General features: G+C 43.7%; 1 protein-coding gene across 9 annotated transcripts in view; it reads right to left on the bottom strand.

Moving 5' to 3' along the window:
* AUTS2 (activator of transcription and developmental regulator AUTS2) overlaps positions 1 to 14,378 on the bottom strand; it is a 748,905-nt gene that overhangs the window by 4,590 nt on the left and 729,937 nt on the right. For all 9 annotated transcript variants that reach the window (XM_085078805.1, XM_085078808.1, XM_085078806.1 and 6 more), the window contains 7 exons: positions 13,617 to 13,688; positions 11,998 to 12,027; positions 10,448 to 10,519; positions 6,757 to 6,898; positions 6,182 to 6,259; positions 4,767 to 4,850; positions 3,686 to 3,908 (listed from right to left, as the gene is read on the bottom strand). In XM_085078805.1, coding sequence (XP_084934931.1) covers positions 3,686 to 3,908; positions 4,767 to 4,850; positions 6,182 to 6,259; positions 6,757 to 6,898; positions 10,448 to 10,519; positions 11,998 to 12,027; positions 13,617 to 13,688 — 701 coding nt within the window. The remainder of the gene's footprint in view (positions 1 to 3,685; positions 3,909 to 4,766; positions 4,851 to 6,181; positions 6,260 to 6,756; positions 6,899 to 10,447; positions 10,520 to 11,997; positions 12,028 to 13,616; positions 13,689 to 14,378) is intronic.

Here is a 14,378-nt window from a genome sequence, read left to right as displayed (position 1 = left end):
GATCTCCAGAGGTCCCTTCCAAGCCCAGCTATTCTGGGATTCTGTGCAAAGGGGCAGCAGTGAGGCCTCCCCTCCCCAGCAGCTCCAGCTGATGTGGTGTCTCTTTGGGCGATGGTGTCACTGAAGGCTGGGACAGGCCAGCAGGTGACACTGGGGACAAGATGAGCAGTACTGGCTGCTGAAGGGCAGCTCGGAGGGTGACTCCCAGGTGGACACTTGCTCCTTTACCTAAACAATTTCTGCTACCTACTTTTTTTGCTGAACTGCTTTAAGATTTGTACCTCTAAGTAGTTTTGGACAGTGAAACTGTGGCAACTGCAGAGAGAATGCCTGTGAGAAGGAAACTCCCATTATTATAATCTCACCAGATGCATCTTTTGCTGTGTCTAGGCTGAACTGTTGAAACTCATTTCATGGGCCATGTCTGAGAGACCTCCAGGAGTCCAGAATGTGACTCTTGGAAAACACTTGGAAGGCAGAGCCATGTGACACCAGCCCTGCCTAGTCTGCACTGCCCAACAACAAACTGCATGGGGTCAGGTACTGCCTTTTTTGACTGGGACCTGAACAGTCTGGAATTCTCATCCTGGCTCTAATTTCCCTCCACTTACTTTCCACCAAGAGTTGAGGCAAGTGATTGAGGCAAGGCAATTTGATTTAACAGCTTCCAGATTTGGACACAGGGAGATCAAGTCAAGGCACTCCAGTGAAGGATTCTCAACATGAAGACTCAATTCTTTCACTTTGCTGGGAAGACACTGGCTTGTGGGCTCTGCTATACCTGATCTTTTATTTATTTTGCTCGTGGGACTAATTCAGAGGACACCCTTAATTGTTTTAGTTCACTAGGAAAGCTCATTGTGTCCTCTTGCTGATATTTAATCAATTTTCCATATAATTTATGTACTTTAAATGACATACAAAATTTAGAGAAAATAACAGTTATTTTCTGTAATTAAGGAAAAATATATGTGCAACCAAAATAACAAATTCCTTTGCCAATGTCGTATTCAATGACAGTGTTGGTAACATCTCAAAGGGCTCCTGATTATCCAGCTCATTTAAGTGAACTGCATGTAGTCCAGTGGACAGGGAAGGAATAACTTTTTAATCCTCAAATTTGTCAAGAGCTCCTTAGGTTAATAATATGAGAACAGCTCTAAGCCACTGCCTTCACAAAGAAGAAACTTAAAATCACATTATCCAATGAAATTACTAAGTAAGAGAAGTTTTGAGGCTGTGTGCTACACTGGAAAATACTGAAATTCTTATGCTGAGGAGTGTGCCTCATTTATATTGATTAAAAGATCAATAGATACTTGGTTGGTTTGGTTTAATACTCTAGGATTACAGACCCTTAAATGTCATTATTATTACACTGGAAGTGTTCAGTGACATCTTTTAAACAAAATACCACTGAGAAGGAACAAATCCCACTTTTCACATTTGCTGTTTTTACTGACTTTTTTCCCTAATGTTGGGCTGGAATAAGAGAGTCCTTAAAAAAAAACCAAACAAACCAAAACTCCACAACTGCAATCAATCAGAGGATCACAGAATACCCTGAGCTGGAAGGGACACACAATGTTCCAGGGGCAATGAGGACTCTGCAGTGTCTCTCCCCAGCCAGGAAAGGCTCCCTGCAGCAGTTCTGCACTATCTGGGCTATCTCGAGGGATTCACCTTCTCTCAGTCTGGCTGGGAGGGGCTGTGGTGCACAGGCCATGCAGCTGATCCCAGGGGAGTGACCAGGGATCCCTGCAGCTCACTCCAACCCTGACCTTAGGTGGGGAGAGCCAAGCTCAGAGCTACCTCTGAGGGACCCTTTTGGCTACATGGGCCATTTCTGGGTGGCTAAGTTAGACCCTTGATGACCAGATGATTTTGAGATGAAGTCAAACCCCTGGGTGTGATTCCCATCTCCTCTTGCGTGGGGGCAAATTAACTTGGAATAGATAACAAAGACTGGAACCTCAACTAGAAGGCTCTGTGCTCACCCTGCTGTGTGCCACTGAATGTTAAGGAAGAAGCAGAAGAGGCTCTCAACCCCTCCAGACATTCTCTACACAGGAGCACAGCTCTGGGGAGGGATTCTCAGTATCTCCTCACAGTGAACATGCTGCAAGTACAGCTATCACAGATATCACAGCTGTGGGGGTGAAACCAGCACTGCTCTCACTGGGAGCTGCCGTTGTGCACAAGCATGAGGGATGGATGATGCTTACTGCTGAACTCTCAAATTACTAAAAATAAATATGTTCTGAGCTATGATATGGAGTTCAGGCAATGCCAAAGCAGCTTGCACAAATGTTTTCAGTAAAGGATCATCTTCAGCAGGAATTCATGAGAAAACAACAAAACAACAACCAAAATAATCACATAATTCTAGAGACTACCCAGATCATAGTAACTAAAATGCTTTGCCATTCAAGCCAGTAAAGTTACTCACATGCTTAAGCCTTTTGCAGGACAGAAACCCCAATTTGTAACAGCAATTTCTTTTGAAGCATTAACATCAAACATGAAAATAATGAAGCTATGCTACCAAACAGAAAATATTCCAAATGGAAAATGTAGGTGAAAAGAATCTGTCTTTCGCCTTCCTTTTAGAACAACATTGAAAAGCTCTTACATGTATTTTTAGAATATCTAATGTGTTAGCATAACTTCTTTTAGAAAAGGCTACTAATGCCTGTATTTGGGTTAGTGACAGAGAAGCCAGAAAAGCACATCTCCTAAATACTCTTTTAGGTTAAAATATTAGAAACAAATAGCCATTATGTAGTTATGTGCAAACTTAACAGGAAAGCCATCAAGCCACAACTGAAAAAGCTGAAATCAGCCTCTCTACATTTTTCAAGGAAGGCATGACACTTGCTGAATGGCAAATTCTTATAAATTTAGGATTTCACTGTTAAGAGGAGTTGTTACTGGGTTAACTGAATAACGGGAACAGTCCTGACAAAAAGAAAAATGACCAGGTTTTACTTTCCATTAACCCTTTCCAGCCTGGACACGAGAGCATGCAAGTCCATGTAAAACACTGAATAAAAGCTGTGCTGGAAGGTGTGTAACAGCAGTGCAAGTGGAGGGGCTTTTTTGAGGGTAACTGAGGTGCTTTTCATGAACTGCATGCTCTGAAGCTTGCTGTGGTTTTGGCACATGACATTCCTGGTGAATTTTTGTGTTCTCATCTCACACCTGTATCACTGGTCCCTCTGGTCAGGCCGTTTTTTAGCAGGGAGGAAGCACTACTTGTTTTGCAGACAAGGTCTGATTTACAAAGTTATGCAAGTACCTGAAGGTGCAGATAAGCATCTGATGGAGTTCAGAATCCTTTTATCCATCCTGTCAGGCACTATCTCCACGTTAAACCTTCAAGAGACCTATGACAATGTGACCCACAAGGTAACGGTGGGTCTGATTCTATTCCCACTTGACACTGCCTGAACTGTGCTCCAGCAGAGCTCCTTCAGGTGAAGTGTGGTACAAGTGGGAAGAGAAACCTTGCAGTGGGAAGCACCTGAGCTGGAAACCTGCCTGTTTTGTGGTGCCACACTGGGACAGCTCCAGGCGTGCCTCTGCTGAAGCTCTGGGTTCTCAATGTGCCAGGCTGGGGAGGGTTAAAAGCGGAACGGAGCCCCAAGCTTTGAACTAGACAATTCTTGGAAGTGTTCTTTCGTACCTTTCTTTGTCATCTTTACTAACAGATGAGTCTCGTTTATCTACATCTCTATCTCTGTCATGAGCTGCAGCAGATGAACTGCGCTCCAGCTCTCCTGGCTTCAGCCAGGGCGGAGGGGTCGGGAACGAAGGAGGAGTTCGGTGCAGTCGGTTCCAGGGCTCGTGAGGGTTGCTAAAGCTCTGCATACTGGGGCCATCCTTGTGGCCGAACATTGAGTTGGGTGCTGAAATGGTGAAGTGGAAAACAAAAAGGTTTAAGAAAAAGGTATGCTCTAGTGAAGGTACTTACCAAAACAACTTTTACAGCACTCAGAGTTAAAATGAATACATATTATTGGGAGCTGGAAAAGGAAAGGAAATTAACAGAGATTCATTAGAGGGTCTCATTCCTAAAAATGGGCAGGCATCTGACAGCTCTTTTAATTGGAAAGGGAAATGCTGTGGATAAAATTGACAAGGGATGAAGGAGTAAGATAAAAGTGACAATGATCCTTATTCCAAATATTTTGGAGACACTGGGAAATGACCATTGTAGGGATTATATATAATGGAACTTGTTGCATTTGATCCTGAGCCAAAATAAAATGGGACCAAAATCATGCCAGATTTAAAGTATGAAGAAAGAAAGTGACTTTTCAAAGGATGATTTTTTGTGACTGGCCAAATCTATAGAAATGTTGATGATCCTGGGCTAGAAAATGCAGGTTAGTGATCTTTTCCAGGCATATGGCTTGGATTACTGGTGAGAAAGGAAAAAGCAGTTTCCATCCACAGCTCCCTAGCTGCACACATTAATTACCTCTGAACATGCAACAAAACCATGGGAAATTTTACAAACACTCAAAGGTTCTGTATTTTTTTTTAATGAACAATGTAATGGTGACATTTAGCACTATGCTGAACCCGAACTATCAAGTAATTAACAGCAAACAATTTACTGACAACTGCGAAAGCTCACTTTCCAAATTCCCATTTCCTAGTGGTAGGTGATCTAATCAACCAGTAAAAATGAAGCTCACAGCCCCCACGAGTGCATCTGCTGAGCTGCAGAGCACAGGAGGGTCCATGGCCCAGGTACTCACTGACTGTGGGGTTCCCGAGCCCCCCGAAGGCGTTGCTGCCCACGGCGGTGAGGCCACTGAACGACGCCGGCCGGTTGAAGGGCTCTGCAAACCAACACAAACAGCTGAAACTCCCTGAGCTTGGCAGTTCTGATATCACAGCATCACTGTGGCATCCTACTGCACCCCAGCAGTGGTGGAACAGTGTCCTCCCACAGCACAGCACAGCACAGCACAGCACAGCACAGCACAGCACAGCAGGGATTCTGAGGGTTTGGCACACGAAATACATGGCTTTGTTCCTGGACACACCCATGGCATCATCTACCAGAAAAACTCCCTCTTGAAGAAAATCAAGATGTTAAAATGAACATGGTACTTCATTTAAAACCTGCAAACATCTCCAGTTTGACTTCCTTTTATTTCCTTCCATTGTCTTCCTTGGGAAATGTCCCCTGCTAGTCAGACTTTTATTAATTCTGGCAACTGTGCTCCAAACACCTTCAGGCTCTGTCTCCTAAACCAGAGCCAGGGTATCAATAAAATGTCCTGTTATACTGATATGTCGTGCTGGCCTGAACATTCTGTGATTGCCTTGGTGTTTATTGCTAATACTACACAAAAAACTAGTATGGACTGAAAAATGTTGGAACATTTTTTTAGTTAATGCATATAGGCAACAGGAAAATCATATAAAGCAAATTCTTGCTTTATTTTGGAGTAGTCTAATAATTTTGATGAAGCCACTTCTGATAAATACCAGCACAGAGCTAAAGAAGCCCCAAGCCAGCATTTTCCATAGGTAGCAAAGTGCAGAATGATAAACCTGCATTGAGTGTTTGTTGTACCAGTTTGGTACAGACCCTCCCTAATCCTTCCCCATGCAAAATAAAATGCCAATTTACAGTTTTGGTCTCAGATGCTCCTGTAAGGAGCAGATCACCTTATCAGAACAGCAGTAAGTTAGGAAGGAAATAATAGAATCTGGTAACTTGGGTGGTTCTGGTTTTAAATGTGTGTTCACTAATTTTCACTAATAGACACATGAGGCCAGATCACAAGATTTTAAAGATGTATTTCCTATTCACTTTAATGGAAAAACAGACATTTAAGTAGGAGTTAGGAAAAGAAACACCTCTGTGATCCAAAGCCTTGTTCTTAAGGGATTTTTTGGACTGGTTTTAAGCATAACTCCAGTGAAACCCAAGCAGCTCTTTCACTCTGCTCCTCTAATGTCCAGAAGTATTTCAAAATACACTGTCAATGACACTACTCTGTGTATCCAGAACTTCTACCTGGGTAAAGACTAAAATTAAACAGCTAAAATATGCAATTTGTGAAGGTTAAGTACTCAGAGTGTCTCCACAAAGAGGATCTGTAATTCCTCAGTGTCCAATGTCTGAGCTGTATTCACCACGAGCTGAGGGAGGACGTACCTAAGTGAGCAGCTGGGTTGAGGAAGTTGCTGTGGTGAGGTGGTGGGCCAAAAGGGGTCCCGGCTGGATGCCCCCCACCTGCCAAAACAAAGCAAAAGGGGTGAATTCCCAGAAAAGCCTCAGAGAGGGATTCGCTATGCTCTGGGCTGGCTGTCACTTCTTTAACAGCTCATGTGAGCTCAGACTGCTCAGCATCCTATGAAGAGAGCTGCTGCTTTTCCAAACAGAAACACCCAGTTAGAGGGTAAGGGGTGCAGGGGAATGAATGTTTCAGTTCAGAAAAAAACCGAAATGCATGTGAAATACAGCTGATTTCCAACATCTCATCTCCACCATGCATCAGACATCACTCTGTGAGGCAATGTTCCTTCATTTACTACCTGTGCAGCATTTCAGCAGGTTGGGCTTTTCATAAAAGCATACAGAATCATTTTTAAATATTTATCAAATAGACTAATAGCCCCTGGCATGTCTTGCAGAGAGTTCATAAGCCAAAGCATATGGGAAATTCATGGCAAGGATTAGCATTTTAATGAGCATGAAGCAAGAAGGGGATTTCACTTCTCAGTACTCACTGGCTGTGGAGAAGAGAGTCGAGGGCCGAGCCAGGTCATGGGGGTGGTGGATGGCTCCGAAAAGGCTGGGGCCTGGTGGCCTGCTCAGAAATTCTGGTTTCAGGCCAAAGTCCAGCTTGTGTGGATCAGATTGCATCTGTTTCTGAAATGGAAAAACAGCACTTGGAAGAGACTGTCTGAAAAGGTACCAGCAAAAGGCACTTTCAGAAGGATGTGGGTAGAGCAGTTCATTCATACTGATGTTTTAACAAGATTGTTAGTTTTGGGGACCCTGGGCATAGGTGCACAGCTGTTTTCCTGGAAGGAACATCTAAGGCAAGGAGGGAAAAGCTCAGGCTCCTGCACATTTCACCAGTGTTTTCACATATGCTCACATCCACCCCTCCAGGATGTTCAGCTGCCTTCACCCACAAACAAAAAACCTCTGCAGAGGCCTCAGACACTTGCTGGGCTGTAAGGACAGGTTTGTCTCCATAATGAATGGGAATGTCAGCTTGGCCCTGTCCAACGTGGGCAGGGGTGTTACAGACCAGATATGGGCACCAGAACCACTCATTCCCAAGGGAAAGCTGCCACCAGGAAATGCTGGACACAGAGCATCCTCCAGTGCCTCTCTGGCTGCAATAAGGGGCCAAAATGAACCAGAGTATGGAGGAAGAGTGTCTGAGTCCCATACTCCAGCCTCGAAGTGCTGCACGCCTTTATTTACATCTGTCAGAGTCAGCAGCCTCTCTTTTGTGAGGGGAATTTGCTGAGGTGGCTCTATTGTGAGTGGTAAGTGGATGAAGGATGGGCTCCTCTTTGTGCCACATCCTCATTTCAGTGGTGCCTACTTCAGTAGTTTTATAGAATGAAGGGAGAGGAAAACCAAATTTCCTATTACCTGTGCTGCCAGAACTCCCTAAATGCAGATTGCTGATTAATTGTGCAGGGCAGCTGAAAGGATTTATAAATGGGTAACATGGAACCAAGAGATCTTAACAGCAATTCTGGAGCAGGCTACGCTTTATAAATCAGTATTTAATACTGTGCCAGCCCCGAGTACAGACTATTACAATGATATAAATATGCATATTAAAAAGTTATGATCAAATTAATGTGCATGCCTAGTAGCTGTTTTTCCAGTGCTAGCAACATATCCATGTAGTTATGAGGACAAAAAAAGAAAAAAAAGGAGGAAAACAAGAAATAAAGAAGAGAAACAAAGGCATTATCTGTGTTTGGAGATAATGGCCTGCAAGAATACTGAAATGGCAAAGACAGCCAAGTTAAGGTCATGCCTTTTAAGAAAGTAACACTGAAGTGCTTTAGTAGTTAAAAGAAGTTCAGAAAACACAAATGCCTCAGTTGAAGCCTGTGTGCCAGATTTTTATGCTGTGAACTCCTTTTATTCTTCTTTTAACGACCAAGTTATAAACCCCTGACAGGCATTACTCAGAATAGCAAAAGCTGGCTGAAGCTTTAATTGCAGCCATATGAATGGTGCTGCTCTAAATAATGAACAAATCCCCTGTCTGAAGAGGAACAGGAATACCCTGGATGTGTTAAAAGATTTCTGAATGTGTTGGTTTACCTTAAAAGAGCACCAGAAGGAATGGTCAGATTTCTTTTATCCCCAGTTGCTCTTCAGGGAAGACCCCCTTGATGCCAATCCTTCCTAATGCATTTCCAGAAAATGTGTAACACCTCAACGTGGTGCCCACAAAAATCAATGTAAATGTCTGCACTGCTGTTAGATCAGGCTGTAAGGCCTTTCCTAAAGGAGACAGGCTCAATTATGGAGCACAAATCCTCTCCTGAGCAGTGGTCAGTGCAAGGAGGAGTGGAAATGTGCTCTGTGCCCTGAGCTGGTGTGCAGCCCTGCGGAATTCCCTGGGCATGCAGAGGTCACCCAGGTCTTGCTGCAGAGGCACAGACAGCCAAACAGCATCCACAGCTGCATGCAATTGTTCCTGAGGTCAGGAAGGTTGTGGTTTAAAGTTTCCCATCTTGCCTACTCCTTCAGTGCCTGCTGTTGCCCTCTGCAAGCAATTACCAGACCAGGTGGTTACTGGCAGCAGTCTTGTGGCACTGCATGCAAACTGCAAATGAACCCATTTGATTCCCTGCTCTGTGGCCAGGGAGCACCTTCAGCTTGTGCAGGAGAAAAGGCACCTTCACAGCCATGGGTTAGAAGGAGAAATTGTCCTGTCAAAACCTTCAGGCAGAGATTTCACTCTCTGGGGTCACAGTTCTTGTGTACCTGGGGACACCCCAGCTCTCCTTACTGACCACTTCTCAATTATTCTTGAAAATATCATCATGCACAGCCTCAAAAACTCAAGCAACATCCTTTCCTGTGCTTCTGGGCTTTATTCCTGCTTTTTTTTTTTTTTTTAACATGTAAGGTAGAAAAGTATGAGGCAAAAGAAATGGCTGCATGAAAATGGCATTTACTATGAGTTATAAATATACTGGTTTGACCTCTCTGTGAATATCAAATCAAGGAAGATTCAAAGGACATAGATAGCATGGGAATAATCATTTCATTTCAAGAAAATACCTTTTCAATAAAATAAAAAAAGGACATATAACTCTCTAGGTCTATAATCTTGTCTTTTTTGATAATGGGAAGATGAATGAAGATCACTAGCAGGGGAAACATAAGGAAGCAGAAAAGAGAGATATGTCTACTGCAGCAAATTAACCTGTCAACCTTGTTTAAAAGGGTTATTTTTAAACTCTATTAGCTGCAGGTTTTCGTAGCTGTTCAACATCTTCATATTCTTATAGCAACACCTTACACAACTCAAGTGCATACACAGACTGCAAAGTGCTGTGGATTCCCTGCTAATTTCAGTTTTTAACACAGGCTATTGACTCCTGAAGTATGAGCAGTGAAGAACAGCAACCATTCCTGACTTACTGAAAAACCTCAGGAGCAACACAAGATTTTTCAGTGATGAGTGCAGTGAAAATACCACAAAGGGAAAGAAACCTCCACAGACGTCCATGTGCAATGGAAATACAGTTAAAGAAAAAATGGAAAACTGCCCATGGCCTTTACCCTTGAAGTCTCAGAGCTTCAAAAATAATTAAGACAGGACTTCCATCTCTGAACCTTCAGTGCAATGAGACAGTGGCTGATAACACACCATGCCCTGAGAGGCTGTGCCTGCCTGAGCAGCCCAGATACATCCAGGTGCCACTTTCCAGCTAGGAGAGGCTGAGAAGGAAGGCTGATGGGAGCCAGTGCAGCCACACTGGGTAAAGCATCCCAGGGACAGGAGAAATCTTCCTGTGCACACTCCTGCCTGTGAATGTTAGTAAGAGGAATGGGATACACATGCCCAGCTTCTCCAGACTTTTCCATCTTGATAGATTTGTGTCCTCAGCCATAAACAAACAAATAAATAAAAGCCCCTTGTAGCTCCATTTAAAAGCCCCATTTCACCCCTCCTAGCTCCAAACCTGTAGTTGTCACCCAGGATGTGCTGTCCTTGCTCCAAGGCACCCCAACACTCTGCTAGGACTCCACCTTTAGCTTTTCATCCTTAAATCAACTCTCTGAAACGAGGCTTATGCTCCATGCTGTGTGGTGGCTTTAACAAGGCACTGGCCATGGCACAGAAGTGCTCAGGGGAGAGCAAACCTCCCTCCCAGAGCTCTGCTCCTGCCCTTCCCCTGAACTGCAGGCTGCCCAAGCACTGACCTTGACCTTCTGTTGGTGATGGTAGATCTGCCAGGCGATGTGAACGTGCATCGCACACCACTTGCCAGGTTTCTGGAAAAACAAAAGATGGCAATCAGCAACTTTCAAAAACCTGTGATGCTTTATCCTATTTCTAGAAGCGATTCTACCCCTTAGCCCAGGCTGGGGGATCTCCATGCCAAGATAAATGAAAGCAAATGGTCTCCCTTCACTGCCTTCCCTCTCCATCCTCTTGGGAAACCAGAAATAAAAAGGTTTTGTCCTTTGCTAAGAAATGTATTGGAACATTCATGAATGCTCCAGTTTTACACACTCCTGTAATCCTCTGATACCACTGGTTGAGAGCCAAAACCTGTGAAGCTGTGTCCCAGTCAGCAGCAGCTCTGCACAGCTGGATTGTTCACAGCTGCACACTGAAGTCACTTCCACAAGTGCTGAGACTGGCATTTCCACCAAAAGATGAAAATGAAAGTGGTTTCAAAGGTCACTCTGGTTTTCAAAATTCATCTGACTCCCTCATGGAATTGCTGGTCTGTCCCTCCAAGACTTCAGCTCACAAATATGCTGAAAACACTGGAGGTCACTCAGCTCACTCTGGGAGGGTCTTTGCATCCTTCCTGTCACCCCTGAGTCACAGGGAGGAGAGAGGGAGGCAAGAACCAGAGCTTGTTAGGTGTCCTTGGTGAGTTTGTTCTCCATTTCCAGCACAGCTTTGTCTGAAAAAGACTCATTGGAGGAGATACTTTCTCCAGTTTTGTTACTTAGGGGTCTGTAGTTACCTACACAAGTAATGACTCCTGCAGGTTCAAAAATTCTTACAGGAATTCAAGAGTGTCCTTAAGCTAGTGGAGAATTAAATGTTTCACAAACTGGCACATGGTCTGCCTTCTATTTCTAAGTGTGTATCAACCAATAATTAAATCATAAAAAAACCCATCTCTATCTCACAGACATACTTCTCTAAACTCAAGCCTTTTGTTAATTCACAACAACTGGCTGTGCTAGTGATTTAGTAAGTTCATTTGGTTGGCCTGATAAAAATCTACATCTTCTTGAATATGTTGAAAAATCAACAAAAAAACCTTTTGGATGACTGACAGACTGGACCTTTAGATCCTTATTTCAAAAATATTTTGTGTTTGAAGTGGATTGTCTGTCTATACTGGACAGGGAGATACCTGTGTGGGAGGTACCATACTGAGTAACACTGAAAGCACACAGGAAAATAATAAACTCCTTCAGGGTGCAGTGAAATGCCAGGGAATCACTGCCAGGATCTCTAGGATTTACCTCAGGGAACCATGATGGATTATAAATATTCAACCTTGAGTATTCATGTGAGGAGTTGCATGAGAAGAGAACAACTTCCAACTTTGAAACTCTGCCTTGTCCTGGAGTGATCAGGAGCTGCAGGAGTGACCATCCCTCCCCAAAGCAGGGCAGGACAGCCCAGGTGACCCCTGGCAGCTCTGATTTGGCATTACTCTGTTGCTGCAACCCGGTGGGACTGAGCTGAGCTTGACAAACAGGAGCACAGGAAGATTTCTTACCCTCAACATGGGCCTGAACGGATCTGTCAACTGTGAAGAAGAAATGACAGCTTGGTTACATGCCTGTCACTCAAACAATTGCTCTAATTAACAAATTTGTATTGCTTCATTAAGAGACGAAATTAAAATGTTAGAATTTTACTTTCAAATGAAGCCCTTTTGGATAATAATTAGTCATGAGCCTCCACATCCGTGCTGCCCCCTCCCCCTGGCTGTGGCACCTGAGTGGAGAGAGCAGCTCCACCAGGCTCACAGAGCTCTGGCAGCAGCAGCAATTTGTTGATTTAATGCTGCAGAAATGGCTGGTTAACTGCACTGATGGAAGCACAGATCTGTCCTGTGGGCAAACTGCTGCTCTCATCCTTCAGAGCTCCTCAGCTCATGGCAAGGCTGGATAATGGACAGGGTTTGATCCCACAGAGGGGTTGGGATGGCTGAATGGGGTGGCAGCCATGCCCTGCACACCAGCAGTGTATCCATCCACCAGCCATGGGATCAGCTCCTGCCCTGTGTCTCACTGCTGCCCAAGGTCTGCTCTGACATTAATGAGCTTTGCCTTAACTATTTTCACACTGAAACAGATGTTGGTAAACAGGGCCCATACGAAAACCTAATTTTCTCATTTTTATTTTTCATGTGGTCTCTTGGTTCTTTTGTGGAGTAGATTTTCTTATTCCCCTTTCTTGCTCATATTTCATCAATAAATGCTGAGAAATAATTCAATTTATTGGGTACTGCTCATTTGTTTTGGATTTTCTGTTTTGAAATGCAATACTAAAGGAGATTTATAGGTGCAGAAGGTACTTAGCAGACGCAGTGATGGCACAATGCATCATCTTGAAATAATCGAAACTCACTCCCACTTGAAAGGGAACATAAAGCTAAATGACTTCCTGATGGGAGGGTCTGGTTATCTCTGCACTTAGATAAACAAACAGAAATGTGGTTCCTTTTGGTGGAAAGCTCAACTACAGCTCCAGTGCTGAGCAACCCAAAGCACTGGAGCTTGGCATAACACAAAGACAGCAGCTCTGAAAGTTAAGCCATTCCACAACTCAGAATTTTAGGGAGAGCTCCTCACTGCTTTTGTCAGAGAGTTCTGCTAAAAACATTCCTGTGTGAAGTTCTTCATGGCAAACAATGGCCATGAATTCAAACACAGCAACAACCCCCAGGCAGAGAGACAAAGTGCTGAGGCAATAAATGCTGCTCACATCTGCTGGAGCTCAGGAATCCAGAGGCACCCAGTGATCAATAAAGTGCATCCGTATTTCACTGGAGCAATCAATGCTACAGTAACCCAGGGAATAGCTGTCATTACCCACATTAAAAACAATTACAGAGTACAAACACAAATCTCGGGGAGGTCTGTACATTTTCTACCTTGAATTGGACTTTTATGCCTTTACCCCTGGGCAGGGGAGGACAGAGCTCTGCCATTGCTCAAGGGCTGTTTCAAATGCTCCCACAGAACTTCTGTGGCCCTCACTGACTGAAACAGCTCTAACAACTTTAGTTTTGGGGTGATAATTTGGACATTCTGAGGATGGCAGCTTTAGCATTCAAGGTTTTCAGGAGGAACAGATTTACTTGAGAAAAAGGAAACATTTTTTACAGACCCGTGGATCTTTCTGTAGAAGGGTGTGTGGGACTGTTCCAGGTCTGGCTGCAACATCAATGGGATTGGAAGTCTGGAAATATCACAAGGAGAGACAACATCAATGAGCTGCACAATAGTAACAATGCCTACAAGCAACAGAATGTGCAAAATTATAGTTCTTTATCATTACATTGCCAAACAATGGAGATAAACTTTTTATAAAGGGAAGGAGAACCATTATAATTCACTCCATAATAGAAGCATTATCATCTCCATATCCACACTTTTGATTGTCCACCAACTTCCCATTACTTTAATCAAAACCACTGAGGGAGCAGTGACTGTTTAAAGTGGAAAATCTTCTAATGTGAAAAACCTGCTTAGGAACACATTTCTGACACCACATCTGAGGCAGTATTTGGAGGACCCAGCCCTGCTCTGCTGTTTATCACTGATGCACTCAGCACACAGCACATCACTGCACAAGGACCTCAACTCCATCCACATGGACTTCCACAAAATGGAGACCAGGAAAAGTAACATCCAGTTGAAAAAAATTAAAGCCCTTCCCGCAAATAGTTAATAAAATGCAGCTTTGTGGGAAAAAACCCCAAACAAAAAACCCCAACCCCCTACATTTAGACAGAGCTTGTTCCTGTGTTAAGATAAAGAAAATAGAAATCAGCTCCAGCATAACTAACAATTAAGTAACAGAGCTGTTAACAGCCTGATTACCATACAGACGAAGAATCCCACTAATGAACTGCAATTTACATATTCA

This window comes from Lichenostomus cassidix, chromosome 19 (genome assembly GCF_008360975.1).
Source record: "Lichenostomus cassidix isolate B80296 chromosome 19, HeHo_3.0, whole genome shotgun sequence".
Classification (NCBI taxonomy): Eukaryota; Metazoa; Chordata; class Aves; order Passeriformes; family Meliphagidae; genus Lichenostomus; species Lichenostomus cassidix.
This window is presented reverse-complemented; position numbering and strand designations above follow the sequence as displayed.